The following is a 17,996-nucleotide window of genomic DNA, read 5'->3' as shown; positions in this document are numbered from 1 at the left end:
TCACCTTGACCCCAAACAATTTGAAAAAAAAAATTAATAGAAGTATGGAGTACAGAACTGTTATAGCTAGGTAAGAAATAAATATAGGGATTCATAAAAATTAGCTCAAATATTTTTATTATGATTTCATATAACAGAAAAAGACAATAATTTGAAAAAAATATAGCTAAACTCCATCAAACTTTATTACATGCTCCTATATCACATAAATACATTTTTTTTTCTCAGTGAGAAACCTTGGTGCTGACAGAGGATTTTCCAAGGAGGGAAAAAAAGAAAATGAACATTTAATTCCCAGAAATCCAGAAGACAAAGATGAAGGAAAAAAGAGTCTAATAATTTTTTTTTGTGTACATATATATATATATATTTGTTTATATAATTATTTGTATATATTAGAGCAAATTTATAAGGGAAAATGAACTATCGCACTAATGTTTAACAAGCGTTTTTGTAAATAATGACATTTTCCAAAATCTTCACCAGTTTCAAGTAGTCTTTTTGAGAGTTTGCGGGCCCTCATATTTCTGAAAATAAGAAATAAGTTGCAATAAGTCTAAATGGAAAATTTAAAAAAATAATGATAAAAATCAAAAATAAATAGAAGAATCTGAAAACAAAAATATTAATCACAGGATACTCTTGGGGGCTATAAATGTAGCTAGAAAAGTAATTTATATTACATAAAAAGGAACTAAGTTTTGTTTTCAAGGAGATTTTTTTTAAGAATATTTATTTATTTTATTCAGATTAATTTAATAGTCATTTAGTTTAGTATTATTCAGAAAAGCATTTCTCAAAAGGTATTCTGCAGAACGCTAGAGTTCCATGGAAGTATCACAGGGGTTCAGAGAGTTAGGATTTTTTGACCAGCAATAACTATATTAATTTCTCATTAATTATCTTTAATTCATTTCATATTTTGTTTGAACACATAAAATTATTTATGTAATACAAATGAAAAAAATGTAGCAAAATTCATTTAAAAAAATATTTTTTAATGATAATATATTGCATAACTTATACTGTATTATATTTCATGAATATTGACAAATAAGTAAGACATAAGATAGTTATGATGGGTTCAAAAAAATGTTTTTCAGAAAAAAAAATGTAACGATGCATAATTTAAAAAAATTTACTATAATGCATACAAGATATTAAATACATACAAAGAAAAATAAATTGATATTTTTTTGGTGGTTTTAAGCATACCTTTTTTAAAAATATGAGGAAGATAAAATTTTAAAATGTTTATGAACTTAATTTCAAATGATACGTAACATTAAGTAACATAATTTACATAAGTCGAGAAGGGCACTAAAAAGTATTGAAACTTAAATCTTGAACTGCAGATGATGAAATATTTATAATAATGTTTAATACACTATATGCAGCAATGTAATCATCTCACACTTTGTAGAAATCATACTATAACACAATGATATAAAAACTTAATTTTGCAATGTAATTTTTATGATACTAAGGATTGAGCAAAACAATGAGAAAAATAGAATCAATTTACTAGTAGAAGGACTTACCTTTCTAGTTACCAAATTAAGAAGATTGTTATTGAAAATAATCATAAATTCAAAAAAATTAAGGAAAAAAAAAAAAAAAAAAAAAAAAAAAAAAAAAAAAAAAAAAAAAAAAAAAAAAAAAAAAAACACGACTAAAATTTTTGACAAAATTAATGAATAAAACTTTATTGATATCATGCAATAATATTGACTGAAATTAAATTAACTTTTGTGACATTTATAAACATTAACTAATGATGATAAAGGAAAACACTGTGAAAGGGATTAAAAAAAGTAAGCTAACTCACTCTGATTAACTTGCATGTGCTGGAAGGGGGTGTTGACTGGGGACCTATTAGGTGCAACAAAACCAGGAGGAGGGCACTGAGCTGTTGGCCATTGGCCTGTATAATAAAATAAATCCATGCATTCATAACAACATTCTATTATTACCAATGGAATTAAAAAATAAATAAATAAAATGAAATAAGAGTATGCATAAATAATTCAGAATGCATTCTGCTAGGTAATCTAAAAAGGTGAAGAGGGAAAAAAAACTATGAGCAAATATTCAGAAAAGTGATTAGTAAGACAATTTAATTGGATACTGGATTCTAATGACGAATTACACATTATGAAATAATCCCTTTTTAGTGTACATTATAGTTAACTGTGACTTTCATATTTTTGTTTCATAACACAATGTTTTCCTTTTTTTTTTCTTGTCCAAAAATTGTGAACTCTTGAAATATTCAGATATTCAAATATTGTAGAAGTTGCATTTTAAGTTATTATACAAATAACCCCCGTGGCAGAAACACGGCAACACAGCGACATTGTCGCAGAAAGCGACTGAATTCTTGCAGAGAGATTTTTTTTATTTGGGAAATAAAAAATTTTAGTTTGCCACAAACTAAAGTTCTCAAAAAAGATTCTGCAGAAACAGAAGCTGTTTTAAAAAAAAAAAAAAAAAAAAAAAAAAACAAAAAAAAAACATTTCTACAGAAGCAATAATGGTTCTGCAAAATTTTTTTCCTACAGAATTGTTTTAAATATTTTTTTCTAGCGTACCGTTGAAGGAGAAAGCGCTCGTAATTTTCCGTTAATCTCCAACACAAACAGTTACTGGATAAAAAGGGGAGAATTTTTTCCCCTTCTGTTCTTATGAGAACAGAGCATTTTATATTTTTTGAACATATGTGGAAAATTTCATGCGTAAAAAGATTCTTTATTTAAAAAAATCATGTCTAGCGAAAAGGTTATTTGTTGCAATTGTGAAGCTACAACAATTAAAACAAATTTGAAAACTGATTTTTCAAGGTGGCATTCCGAAGAAGAAATAAGATGGAAGTCGACAACATCTAGCGATGCCAGAGATTTTTTTTCTGGAAAGCGACAGGAAAAGAAGCTTCCCACGCTACTAATATTGAAAAAATAAATAAATTAACGTTCTAGATTCGAATTAAATATTCTTACTAGTAGCGATATCGATAGTAAGGATGAGACAACATTTCCAACAAATCAAGAAATTTTAGAAGCAGTCAAAGGTAAAAAGTAAAAAATAACTATATATATATATATATTTGAAGGTAAAATGCCTATATCCTTTGAATTAAGTCGTCGATTTAAAAAAAAAAAAAAAAAAAAAATAAAATCATTTNGATAAATGAAATAAAGCCTGAAAGATATCTCACTATCTACGATTTTTTGGCATGCGAATGAAAACCAGATTGGTGGAAAATATTTACTGGTGAAACACTTTCAAACAGGTTTCCATACGCATGCGAAAAAAATCGCATCCAATGAGTATTGCTCTAATACCGATGTTTCAGTACTGATAAAGACTATTTCGTTTCGAGATGTTGAGTAGACTTGAGCATATTGAGTCGGAAACAGCTTCTGCATACTTCGTGTGAAATCAATGCTATATATTTACACAATACAGTGCGAAATCACAAGCGCTGTGTATTTTTTTGTTCTGAACTTAATCTGATCACGAAAAAAGTTTTATTTACCTCCTTTTTGAAAAAAAAAAAATCTTTCAATAAGTCAGTGCAATATTAATCGAATCTAATTAATCTATACAGTGACCTCTCACTTATGCACCACCTCTTTTATGCATCTTTTTCATTTATATGACAATTTTTATAGGTCCCAGTACATTAGATAGGAAAATAATGATAAACATCCTTCGTTTATGCGTCGCTCTAAAAATAAATTTTTCAATTATGCGTCGAAATTTTAGGCTAACATTTTAATTTTTTAATCCTTTAAATATTTTTTCGTTTAAAAAAAAAACTTTTTTTAAATTAAAAATGAAGCAAATAAGCCATCCTTGTTACAGATAAAAAGAAATATATGTTGTTAGATCCCATTGAATTTGCTTTCCCCTGTGACCTTTTCATTTTTGCTGTTTCTGGAAAGACATTCCTTCTAGAATTTTAAATAGGGTGTCTTATCTGTTACACCAACAATGAAAGCCCATTCATCTTTTAGAAAATGACCATTCCTCTTGTCCAGAGGTTAGTTTTACTCCCATGCTGTTTTCTAGAGAAAAAAAGACACCTGAAATACGAAAGATGAAAGAGACCGCGATCACTTACTTGCAATCAGATGGACATTATGAGTAAATAAAAGGAGGTGATCTGTTTAGTGACAAAAGTATTTGAAGAACTTTTTGTGCAGCATATTATGACGTCAAGTACTTTTCATAGAAATTTATCATGTGATGTTTCATCCCCTCCCATAAAACTCAAATTTGTTGTGAAGAACTGTTAATTTATATCTAACTAATACTTGTGAACGATGAGAACTTGGTAGATGATAGTGACGAGATGATAAAGTTCCTCCAAATCACACAGCAGTATTGAAAGCTTTAGACACTATTCCTGACTATTTACAATTTAATTTTCCTTCTGAAACTCCCCCTTATCCCATTTATATGAACTGGAAAAAACTGTTTTTGAATAACGTCGGCAAAAACAAATACAAACATGTATTAAGATTATTTTGTAAGAAAATAAATTGTCTTAAGGTATGTTAAATTTTTTCTTTGTATAATTATAGTAAATACCAAAACAGTATAAATATTAACATTTAATCTTTAGAAACANTAAAAAAAAATCTTTCAATAAGTCAGTACAATATTAATCGCATCTAATTAATTAGATAAAATTAATTAGATGTAGAAAAAATTGAAACAAACATTGCTTTAATTTTTTTGCTTTTAGAATTCGGTTATAGTCAATACTATTTTATTATTTTGATTACTCAACTTCAATATTAATTTTTTCACCTGATTTGTTTCTGTACCTGATATAACTACTATAGTGAAACATTAAATCATACTGTTTTAAACTGATACTTCAAATTCAGTTATCTTGTTTTATAAATTTAATCTTTTTGTCCATTCTTAGCTATTTCTATAAGTTCTATCTTATTACAGGTTCTGGGTAATCTTTATTTATGCTCTAGTAAGCATTTTTGTCTGCAGATCTATACATTTATAACTTTTCGTTATTATCGAAGATTATGCAAATTTATACTTAAACAATTTAAACTTATTAAGAAATGTAAACTTATATTATGAAATTAAAAAAAAAAATCTACACAGTTTTATTCTATGCATGTAGACTTATTTCATAAACACGAATTTTATCCATTATTATAAATTCATTACACATACATTTATAACGATAAAAATATCTTGCAGAAAGATATTGGTTCTAGTTAGGTTTGTCGCAAAAAGTCAGAAAAAATTCTGCCACAGGGCAAATAACTCATAATGCAATTCGAGAATCTAATTACAGACATAAAGATTCTAGGTTTGATCCAGGCCACCAGAAAATGAACACTTAACTATCTCACTCCTTGACAGAGGGAAACACTACACTATTTTTTCTTGCTTTACAATTTCCCTAGATTTGACAAATAAATAGTCTGGATCTCATATGTTATCTTTCTTACATTCCATTACAATGTGTATTTATAGAATCATTGTCAATAAAATGAAGTAAAAGTATACACATTACAGGAGTAGAAATTAAGTAGCAAGTCGAAGCACCATTTATTAAAAGATATTACTAGTCAGTACACATGTTTTAATCATGTAATGCCATAATCATGTTGAGCTATACTATTTCGTGAAAAAAAAAAACACTATCTAAAAGATTAAACAGAAAAATCAAAGAGTCAAAACTGCATATCATTTTCCTAAATCAATTACTCTTCTTAGACTATTCCGAAGTCCCAACAGAAAGACTAATAATTTTCTGACTTGAGATCAGCACTAGAAGCGAGTTGTAATGATCCATTTCCCCATTGTCATTTCTGCAAAGAGCAAACTTTTCATGGAATCCTTTAAAAAACCTTCTATTCCAGATCTTATCTGTCCTAGAAGCCTATCATCCATGATAGCAAGACTTTGAATACGCCACTTCAAGAGCATGAAGATACTACCCTACCCCATATGCAGACATTGCCCTAAAATCCAATTAACATCAGCACACCATTTTAACTTCCTGGCTATTTGAGCTGCATTGTTTAAACTCTACTAATCACCAGAAGGCAGTAAACTGCAGAAGGCATATACAGTTCCTAGGTGACAGAGTTCTCAAAACTCATCCTTCGAACTTTTGAAAATATTTAGCAATGATATAGACAAGACAATAACAACATTACTTACTAGTCTAGGGTATCACTGATAATTATTTTATGGTGATCTAAGGTAAATTTTAAAGGCTTCAGATCAACAGAGGATTTTAAGCCCTGCATAAGGACCCATAGGGTGATATTTAATAAAAGGAAAAACTATATCAAAACTTAACACTTTACTACTGTGGGAAAACTGAAAACATCTAAACTTGTTTGATTTCAGGAAAAAACAGAGGAGTTGAAATGCTATAAGAAACATCTCTAAGTGTCATCAGGCATCAAACAGGTTTAGATGTTTTTCATCTCACCTTCTTCAGATGAGATTTGACAGATTCTGAGGACATTTTTGCTTCGAACTTAAATATTAATTTGTGAACTCCACAATGTGTATACTTTTTTTTGACAAGGATACTGAAAACATTCTTTGGTAATCAATATTAAAATATCAGAAATTCAATGTATCCAGGTAAGAATGAAAAAGAACAGAAGGTGAGAACTCACCAAGTAATACTAAATATAACCAAATAAAAGAAAGCAGAAAGAAAGCGTTGAAAAAAAAATCTAAAAATAAACACCAACCAGATTGTGTTTTCACAAAAAAAAACAAAAAAAACAATTGATATGTGTATTTTTTGAAATGCAATGTTTTCCTTTAAAACATATTTTGTGTTGCCCTGGAAAAAAAAGTTTTTACGTAAAAACATTAAAAAAGTTGATTTTAAGAACTTTATTGCAGTGAACCAAAGTACCACAATAAACAAGGAAACCTTTGCCAAAAGAAATGTACTCATAATATGAATGTATATGCTTGAAAATTACTCTAAAGATGCAATTTTTTTCCTTTTTCATATAACTAATTTTTTTAAACGGAAAAAAAGGGGTATATCAACCCATAGCATATTAAGAGCTAAGCAAAAATCAGATTAGTATTTTTAATGCACATTAATGGAGTTCAAAATAATAATTATGATAAATAGAAAGTAAGCAATAAAGGGATGATGAAAGAATGATACATAAGCATGCATACTAAAAAGTCTTTCCACACATCTTCTTTACTTCGTTATTCAAAAGAAAAATAACTTACCTTTAAATTGTTAACTCGCAAAGTAATTCGATGGTTAAATTAAAACCAAACAAGAGTCAACAATAGAGAAAGCTACTATATTTATTTATTGAAAAAATTCAAGTTAAGAGAATGGTAAGTTAAAAAGCATGAGGATAAAAAAAAACATTAAAAAATTTATTTAAATAATGGACAATTTTTTCATATTCAAAACATCCAATAGCTTCTTGAAATTAAAATGAAAGCAATTAGGTGTTTTTTTTTTAAATATTTTCTTATTTCATTTAATTTTTGATTATTTTCAGATTAAATTATAAGACTCTTGATTATCAATTAGTCCGTCAGAATATTTGGGTAAAATATGAATAAAAATTCTTTTGCCATATCATGATTCATTACAAAAATTTTAATGGATTCATTGAGTAACAATGTATAATAATAAAATTAAGTTTGTTCGATTGTATGTCTTTTTTATAACTCCAGAAGTTTGTTCGATCATCCTGTAATTTGAGATTGAGTTAGAGTCAAAAGTAACAAATAAGGGGGAAGGGAGCAAAATGTTTGTTTTTATTAAAGCTATTGCCTTTTAAGAACAGAAAAAAGATAAATAAGAATCTATCACCAGAAATGGTAAGTGAAGCCTCTTCGCAATAATAATAATAAAAAAAATCAACTTTTAAAATTTTATATTCAGTTACCTAATCATACAGATGGTTTTTATGCATTGCAATTATATGTATGCAGGGCTGCCAACTACTACATTCTCTGTAAAATATTTTATAGAGTGTTAGACAATCACAATCTAAAACATTCAGAATTTTGTTTCATTTTTCCAATATTTAAAAAGCTTCATCAGGAATGATTTTGACCAAAGTGGCAAGTCATATGAACTTTTGAATCATTCACATGTAGCGATTAAGTAAATAACTGGAACATAAGCTTAGCTATCACTACAAGAAACTTTCCCCAAAAGTGTAAAAATTTGACACCCCTGTGTATCCACCCAAATTATTCAATTGACTAATTAATATTTTTTTTAAAAAATTTATTCGTAAAATATTCCCCAAACAAGTAAAATTATTAAATAACTACCATTTTTCTGCTCATCTTTTCAAAATAATGTTTGAAAGCTTAAACGCAGCCAAACAAAATGATAATTTCTCATAACTTTATGTAATGAAGTATAAATTAATAAATGTATTTTACCTCTGAGAGCAAAAGGGTTAACGTAAGAAGAATGACCATTAAATTGATTAGTGTTTTCTTCAAGTGTTAATTGTTGTAGAGCTTTCATCCAGAGTTGAGCATTGCTTCCTACACAGAATAATAGTAACAATTAAAATATGTACATATTTTAAATGCTTGAATTATCAGTTAAAATTTAATGATATTAAAATTTCAGCAGAAAGTATACAATATTTAATTAAAAGCAAATTATTTACAAAATAATAAAATCTACTTAGTATATTAATACAGCACTTTATTTATATTTCACTAAAAATTTCAAAATTACCTTTTAGAATAATAATTTTCCTTTTAATTATTGTAATTCTAATTTTTTAATTCAATGTATTTTAAGGAAGTTCCAACTAATACCGCGGATATTGAAGATCACATAAATAGGCCTATGCGGTGAAATTTAGGATTTTTTAATCAATGAAAGTTTTTGCTTTATTTTTCAATTTTTTTTTAAAGGGGTCAACGCAAAATTTTAAAGATCTGGCAATTCATATTTTATTTTCATTTGGTTATTCTAACTGTAACTTTATTCATATTGCTTATATGTAGACGCGTTATTATTAGTATTTTCTCAGATACTTTTGACTTGTGTATCATCGAATTTTAATCTTTTGTTTTAATATTTGATTTTTTGACTTCATTTTATTTAGTTTATCCATTATGGGGCCTACGGGCATAGTCAGATTTTGGTTTTACCACTGACTACAGAAAAGGTCCCATATATTAGCCGACAGTGTGTCCTCTGATGAAGTGCTGCTTTTGGTATCTAACTTTTTATTTAAATTCTTTAAATAAAATAACAAGACAGCAAGCAAGCTTATCAGTTTGCATGTTAGGTATATTTGTGCTATTGAAATATACAAGTGTGATAGTGGCACAAAGCTGAAAATTTTATGTGCAAAATATTGACAAAAAATTATTTACTATACATGCTTCATATTTAACATGATTTTATAAACTAAGATTTATAATTAAATTACCCACTAATGAAGAATATCACACCTATATATTAAGTAATTTAGAAAAAAAACAACAACTTAATTCTGACAAAAATCATGATATTGTATTTTGAAACTGAGTGAATGCGAATCATATTACATAGATTTCAAATCAAGTATAAATACGAAAATCGATAATTTATATTACAAATCACAAGATTGGGTTTAAAAAGAGTGTGAAGACAAATCACAATATTGAATTTTAAAAACGCGCGACTACCAATTGCAATATTGAATTTTAAAAACGAGTGAATATGATTCGTAAAGTTGGTTTTAAAATTGTGTAAATACACATCGCAATGTATGATTTTTAAATCATATAAATATGAATCACAATGAGCAACTATGAAATCAGATAAAAGTGAAAATTGATGTTTGATACTAAAATCGTGTGAAGAAACGCAATATTAACGAGTTCCAAATATTCAAAATGGCAATAATTTGTAAAACCAAAAATTTCAAAATGTAAATTTTTGATTGTGATTGTCGACTGTGATTTGATTGTGATTTTTGTCGGATTAAAAGTTTTTGATTTGTAGAAGTCTGTGAATTAATGGTCTAGAGATAGCAGAGTACTGCTATATGTGCAAAAAATCACATGAATAAAAAAAAAGTAAATAATTCACAAAAAACAATAAATCATATTTTAAGTTAAAGAAAATTTAATTCAGTTTAAAAATGTCACAATAGATACAATTAATAAGGATTTTTAATCATAAATGAAATTTAAAACTATACTATGCAAATTTAATTACTACAAATTCAAATTGATCAGAATATATTCAAATTATAAGTTATTCAACGAGGGACTTTTAATTCATCCTTCTTAAAAGTAAGTAATTTTAGACTAGTTTAAGAATATGCATCTTCAAAAATTTTACTCTTAAACAAAAAAAAATAATTTTTTTTTAATAGTAATTGAAATAAACTCCTCTGCAGCTAAAATATATATATATTTTATAACCTACTTTTTATTTGAATCTCACTTCAATATTTTTTTTGGCATTTATTCAATTCTTATGTAAGTAAAAAGCTGAACAAAAAAATATATTTTTTAATAGGAATTTCCCTTATTTTCAGAAATTTTTTTAAACACACAGAAAACAGAATTTCAAATTAAAATGAGAGAAATTATTAGAAAATTTCAGTTGTTAAAAGTCTTACTTGAAAAATCCAGTAAATTTGTGCATTATATAATATACTAAATAGAATGAAACATTTTTATTAATAGAAAATTAATCATAGGTAGCCAGCTTATAAATTTGAAATGCTTTTACCACAAACTGATAAAAATGTTAAAATATAGGATTTTTCAAAAAAACAAAAAAAAATCTAAAAGATTAATAACAGCTTATTTAAATATTATCTGTCTTATGCTTTTTAAGAGTATATAACTGTTACATAAATAAAAAAATCACAAATGTTTCTTACTGTCAGCAGAATTTAAAAGCGGACCCTCGTTAGACAGCCATGGAAATTCCCTTCCTTGATTGTTCCAAGTTGGCCCTATTTAAAGAAGAATGCTCAATTAAGCACAGTATAAAATATAAATCAAGGGAAAAGGGATGTGTTAAAAGAAGTACATGTTGGTCCTATTTTGAAGCTGACAGTATCACTGTAGTTAAATTTAACTAACACAAGAGCTTTATTGATGGCTGATCAAGTGATGGTATAAACTATGACTGTTGCATTCAAAGAAAAGGAAGGACACAATGAATCTAGGGGCCTTGGAACAAGAGTTTACTCAAAACGACTAACTCAAAGAGAGGCTCGAATAAAAGACAACAATATCATAAAAGAAATATAGGCAAGAAAATTTTTAAAATCTATCATTCAAGGTCATTCATTTACTCTCCCACCAATGAAATTTACAGGATTATAACAAAACGATATCATTTAATAACTTTTTTTGTTAAGATACCTCATAGCTTAAATGTTTATTTTGCTCCCATCTTTGAAAGTGATAAAAAAAATAAATAAATAAAACCTCTAAAGATTCACTCAAAAATATTAGACCTCAAAGGTTTGTTAGATTCAAAATTTATTCGTTATTAGTAATCCATGAAAGATTCAAAAATTCTTATAACTAAAATTTGTAAAAGAATAAATTGCAGTGTCTTTATTTTTAAGTAAAGATAAATCTTAATTCAAAGGTTTATATTTTAAAAAGCAATTTTTTGCTATAAAAAATGGTGGACAAAATTATGCCACATAAATTAATGTACTGAATACTCATGATTGTTTAAGAAATAATTGCAATAATTTGTTAAGAATTGTAATAAATTGTTAAGAATATAATTTTATTTAAAAAATCATTTACTTTTTACTGACTCAAATATTCACATGTTGTATTCTCATGTCATATTCACAAGTTGTAATGATATTCCATTAAAAACTAGGTAGTAAAAACCATGCGAGTCTAAAGCAATAGCTGCTAAAAACCAAATTTAAGTTTAAATAATTGCAAATTTAGTAAGTAATAAAGTGACTTTTTACTTTCACAATTCAAATTTAATATATTATACTTCCCCATTAAAAATATTGAGATTTTTAAAACAAGATGGTAATCTGCAAGAATAATTTTTGAAGAAAGTGATAGATTAAACCATATGGATTTACAATGAAATCATAAAGTGCCAAGCATGTCAAAAAAGTCTTTAGTCAATTGCAAAATTCTCATGCTTTTTACTATTTTTTTAGAAACATCAGAATTTTAAAAACAATTCAGAAATATAAAGCAATTAACAAAAAATAAATTAATAACAAAATAAATGAAAGAAAACTATAAGATTACATAAATGTACAGTGCGCAAAATAAAAAACGGACTACCCTAAATAACTTTTGAGCTAATTATTGGATCTTCACGTTCTAGGACTTAATCTAAATGGTTCAAGGGGATGAACTCAAATACAATTCATTAGTGTAAATTAGTTTAAGCTACGAAATTAGACACAAAAACAGAATGCCTTTTTATCGACGGATTTGGATTTCTAACCCCTAAAATACGAGGGTGGGGGGTGTAACCACCACCTGGGGTAATAGGGTCGAGATGGTTTAGTGAGAAAAGAAATCCAAAGTGTGGAAGCCTTAAAGCTAATTTTACTTTTTGCGTATTTCGCAAACCTCAAGAACTTCTTCAGCAAATTGAAAAATTTTTGCTCACATTTATAAAATTCATCTACCCAAAGATAATTCTTCGCAAAAAATATATTTTAGTATATAATTATCTTGAAAAGTTTTGAATTGTAAGACATGTAATTTTTTACATAATTTTAAAGTATGTAAAATTACATACTTTAAAATAATGTAAAAAACTGCGTACCTTAGAATTCAAATTTTGCGACTACTACTAAATAAAATAACAAATATTTAAGTTTAATTTTTGCATAGAATTATCTTTGGATAAACAAATTTTATAAGTGTGTGCAAAAATATTTCAATAAGCTTAAAAAAAATCTCAAAAAACATTACGGAGTTCTAACTTTGGACTGCTCTCCTGATTCAACTATGAGGACTATATTTTTTAAGTTGCGGCTACCACCTATAATTTGGAGGTCGAAAACCTAAATCTGTAGAAAAAAAAAGGTATGCTTATTCAGAGAAAGTGCGTTTTTATTTTTGATTTTGTAACTTATAATATCGTCTGCACCAATTAATTAGTGTATTTGAGGTTACCCTCTCGAACCATTAAGAATGAGTCTTAGAATGTGAGTAGCTGATCATTAGATCAAAAGTTATTTAGGATGGTCTGATTTTTTGGGGCACTGTACAATGATACAATCTAAAAATTCAATGTGCCAAAAAGTGATTACTCAAATGTGAGACGTGAAATTTATGTGTTGTAATGCTATCATAATAAAACAACCAAGAATTTAAAAACCACATGAAATTCTGCAGTAATAACTAATGAAAAACCAATTGACAAGACTAAATAAACTTACGATCAAATTGTTAGGAATTGAGTCAATCAAAAACGGTTATTTGACGGCAGGATTTAAACTGTAGAAATGTTTTTAATGATATTGCAACATGTAGCAATATCATATTAAAAACAATGGGATTTTATAATCTATGCACAAAAGTGTTGATTAACTGGCCAAAACATAATATGCACTTTTACGTTTGAGCAGTCTAAATCAAGCTTATTTTTCTTTAAAAATACCAACCTGTAATGTAATTAATACTTTTGGTATATAAGTTTGACTTTTAAGTAGCTCTTTTCATAGCAATGGCCCCTTATTGGTGACCGGTAATAGCTAATCTAGAGATTTATTTGGACTACAAGACCTTAAATGTCACTTCTAGATGTTGCTGGAAAGTGGGACCACAAAACAAGAACATTTCAATCCATCTGTTTAAGATTGCAAACTTTTGTTAAATTCCACAACGGCCATTTTGCATCATACGGATGGAATAAGGCTATATTACACAAGATTTTTATAGCTACATTTTACTTATAATGCATTACTGCATACTGAATTAGTTTAAGCATCAAAATACTCTAAAACTAAAAAAAGCTAGTTTTTTTTTAAAAAAAAAAAAACAGTAAAACCAATTCTGATTAAAGCAGGTACCACTTATCTTATAAAACACTTGGTAATTGATTTAAAGCTAAAAAACAAAAGTTTTAATGAATGACTATATATTTTCTGGTAATCATTTAATTTGTTCAAATATATCTAGTAGTCATCAGTAAATCTTTTTACTTACTGCTATCTAATTTAGATGCTCGGTAAAAATTTAAAAATATAGATAGGAAAGAGCACTACAGAAATATACATAGAACTAATTACCCTTAAAAATATTTATCACAGATTCAAAGGAAATTTAATTTTCAAATTTAATATTACTAAATTTTTTTAAATAAATATTACACATTAACATCACATATTTAATTTCTATTATAAACAACAAATTTATGCCAAAACAAAAAATATATTTTTCTTACCATTTTGATTATGACTTTTTTGCATATTTCTAGAATTTAAATTATAAACCATTTCTGGAAGTATGCTTCGAAAGCGTTCTTCGAAACTTTTCTTTCGTATATTTTCCTGAAGTATAAAATATAGTTTTAGATTGATAAATAAAATTTCTATGTTAGATGGAAATCTAAAGGGAATAAGCATGCTGAATTCAGAAAAACATAGCTTACCATTAAGCTTTCGCGTGAAATTTGTGGTGGATATTGCTGCTTGAATTGGTTTGAAATATTAAGAGGGTTTTGTGATTGATCTTGCTGATAATAATGGGAGCAACCATTTAAAGTTTGTCTAGTTGGTAGCTTGCAAGGAATAAAATCTACAAAGAGATGACATAAATTACAACAAGCATAAAATACCGGGGTTGCAAGATAAAAGGCAACATGCTTTGTGCTTTATAATTATGACATAGCATTTTGTATTGCATGAAAATAGAGGCTCAACTAAAAAGGCTGTGAGAAGAGAAAATGGAATTCAAAGACGTTAATTTGCAGAGATGCTTTTCTGTAGTCATGAAACAATGTAGGCACAGCAAAATACATTTTTTTCAAATCAATAAATAAACTTTAATACATTTATTACAAATACCTTGTAAACCAATAGCATTTTTACATGTCAGAAAATTGTTTTGAATAAAAAAATCAACACAAAGAGAAGGCTGTTTTGAATTGAAAAGAACTGAAAGAACTTTCAGAACTCTTCGCCAAAGAAAATAAAGTACCTTAAGTATCTTTTGAGTACCTAACACCAGAGGAAAAAATTTCATTTTAAACTACATCATTATTTTGCTAAAAACTGGACTTACACTTAGGGTACCCTTCTAGGGAGTCTGGTGAAATAAAAAGAGAGTGAGGAAGAAAAGATTAAAGTATGCCACTGAGTTTATTACTGTTAATCTAAAAACTTATTGAATTATTACTTTTTTTTTTACCTTAGCATAAGAGATTTAAAGGCCTAATAATATTTTTAATCAACTAGGCAATAAAAAATTTTAGTCGCAAGTTTCAACAGATAGAGGATTTACTTACTGATTTAACTATAAAAAAGTAGAACAACAAAAATACCTGAAAGAAATTATTAATATTGTTAAAAAGTCAAAAATCATGTGTTGCATTAATACCTGTGTTTGAAGGACCATACATTCCAGCCATGTGGTTGAGGGTATTTGTTTGAGGAACTTGCCTGGAACAGAAGCCAGGAGGTGGAACAGATATTCTTTGTTGGTTTGGCACCGGTGTTTTAATGGGTTGGAAAAATCCTGGGGGCGTTTGCATTTCTGAATATGTGGGGGGATTATGTACAGCTTCTTTGGCCATCAAATCAGCTAGACCTTTAGAAGATTCGTTCCAAGGATCAAAATCTAAACATGAAGATTTCATTTTTAAAATGATGTTGTGGCTAATATATGGCTACATCTCAGAGAATAAATACTCATAAGATATGAAGGAAGGTGCATATATATAGTTAAATTTTGTAAAGGCTTAGAATAAATGCTCATATGATAATACTTTAATGCTTAGAAAATCACATGCACTTTTAATGCTGAACGTAAAAACATCCTTTCATATATCAGATTGAGTTAAATGAACTTTTGATACTTCTGCTCTGCAACATATTTTATTTTTATTAAAAATTTACTACTAGTGGAGCAAGTGTTGTTTTGTATTTTGAAACAGTAAAAATATTTGTGTTATACTGTGGAATGAATTTTTAATTCATTATACAAGGCTGCTAGTAAAATAGGATAAAAATAGCACTTACTTAGGGACACCATAATTAATAATGTAGGGACTTTTTGAGGTAAAAAATAACAATAAATAAATGAATATTAAAATACATTTATAGACCTCCAGTTAAATTTACTTATTTTAGGTAATTTATTTATAAAATTTGTTAAATTATTTTTTTTCTATTTATGACATCAAATTATTAGCTCTTTTTTTATTTTTGACTTTCAGTTACACATTAGCTGTTATCATATTTTATGCAATTCTAGCTTTAAGTTATATTACAATTTTGTAGAGCACATTGTTGATTTCAGGGATTAATTTGTCTGATACGGCTACTTGTCTTTTCTTGAAGGAATGAAATAAACTGGCAATGGATATAAAAAACAATAATTGGCTTTTCACTATTTTATATATCCAGTTATTCTTATGTAACTAACTGAAGTCAGTGTCCTCTTCTTTTCTGCATTAAATATATTGGAAGAAATATTCATTGAAACATTTTTTTAGAAAATCTGATTTACTGTAGGTTAGCTGCTGTTGTCTTTTCATCTTGATGGCCAGTCACAGAAATGGTTCAATACTGATACTATAAAATCAGATTAAATTTTTAAAGCTTTCTTAAAATAAATAAATAAAATTAAAAAAAAACCTAGCGTGCAGAGCATGTATCAATGCCCAATATTCTTTTTTAAAAATTTTATTAATATTTCTATTAAGTAGTCATATTGAGTTTACTAGTAAAATTTAATTTCATAACTAAATTCAGACAGTTTCTTATTGACGAAATTTGGGTTATCATGTGTCATATAAAATCTTTAAAAAGCTAATTTGCATTTACTATGTCCTAAATATACATTGTTGATGCCTGTAACAACGTGCTGTGTTGGTGACCCTATGCAGTTTTTCAACTATTTGCTGGAGTTTTTTTTTTCTTCCTTCAGTAGCTGAGTAATCTTTATGAATCAATTTAATACGAAAATGAAATACTATTTCAGTTTACTTTTGCTGCTCAAGCGTATGCTAGTTGTATTTCGGACCTGAATCTACTAACATATCCAGTTAGCAAAAATACATTTACCTGACGATTGTGCTACTCAAATATGTAAACATTTTTATGATCTTAAAGATAGCTTTTCTCAAAATTCAACATTAAAATATTATTTGTTATTAGATTTATGATTAATTTAGGTCACTTGAAAAATAAATTTAAATAGCACAGTAAATAACAAATTTTAATAGCATAAAACCTAAGTATGGATAACAATACAGATTACGAAATTTTGCGCGTAGTCGGATTATTTAAAACATGATTAAAGGATATATCTTAATATGAGCTTATCAGTTAAAAAAGGATTGCATAGAAATGCCTTGACGGAATTTTCTGCTAGGCGGGTTAAAAGTTTTGCAATTTCTCAGCATAATAACCCCACAGTCTCGAAGTGACTTCTCCAAAAGTCATTAGTTTTCTGATTGAGTAAGAAAACTATACTTCTATTCAGTTTTCTCTCTCCTTTTGTACATATACTAAAAATTTTTTTTTTTTCACTAAGCATAAAATGATGGAAAAATAGCCTTAATATGTCACTCAACTATATTAAAGGAAAAAAAAAATTGACTAAGCAGATTTTGTATCTTAATTATGGTATCACATGGTCAGAGGTGTAAATATATTGAATAAAGTGACTGTTAGAATGTTTATTATATTTACTAAAATTTTAAGAATTTTTACTGTATAAGATAGGTTGAACTCCGACCCACCCCAGGGGGGTATACGATGATAAAAGTTAAATTATTGAAAAATTTCTCAAAA

At 27.3% G+C, this 17,996-nt stretch overlaps 1 protein-coding gene across 5 annotated transcripts in view; it reads right to left on the bottom strand.

Moving 5' to 3' along the window:
- Window positions 1-100: 100 nt before the first annotated feature.
- Window positions 101-17,996, bottom strand: part of LOC107445000 (CCR4-NOT transcription complex subunit 4) — a 41,238-nt gene continuing 23,342 nt past the window's right edge. For 3 of the 5 annotated variants that reach the window (XM_016059302.3, XM_016059303.3, XM_043050861.2), the window contains exons 15-21: window positions 15,577-15,816; window positions 14,630-14,775; window positions 14,423-14,528; window positions 10,905-10,979; window positions 8,443-8,550; window positions 1,829-1,924; window positions 101-527 (exon numbers count right to left, since the gene is read on the bottom strand). In XM_016059302.3, coding sequence (XP_015914788.1) covers window positions 520-527; window positions 1,829-1,924; window positions 8,443-8,550; window positions 10,905-10,979; window positions 14,423-14,528; window positions 14,630-14,775; window positions 15,577-15,816 — 779 coding nt within the window. In that variant the 3' untranslated portion in view covers window positions 101-519. The remainder of the gene's footprint in view (window positions 528-1,828; window positions 1,925-8,442; window positions 8,551-10,904; window positions 10,980-14,422; window positions 14,529-14,629; window positions 14,776-15,576; window positions 15,817-17,996) is intronic. The other 2 variants (XM_016059304.3, XM_016059305.3) reach the window with 2 other exon arrangements.

The sequence above is a fragment of the Parasteatoda tepidariorum genome, chromosome 1 (assembly GCF_043381705.1).
Source record: "Parasteatoda tepidariorum isolate YZ-2023 chromosome 1, CAS_Ptep_4.0, whole genome shotgun sequence".
NCBI lineage: Eukaryota > Metazoa > Arthropoda > Arachnida > Araneae > Theridiidae > Parasteatoda > Parasteatoda tepidariorum.
This window is presented reverse-complemented; position numbering and strand designations above follow the sequence as displayed.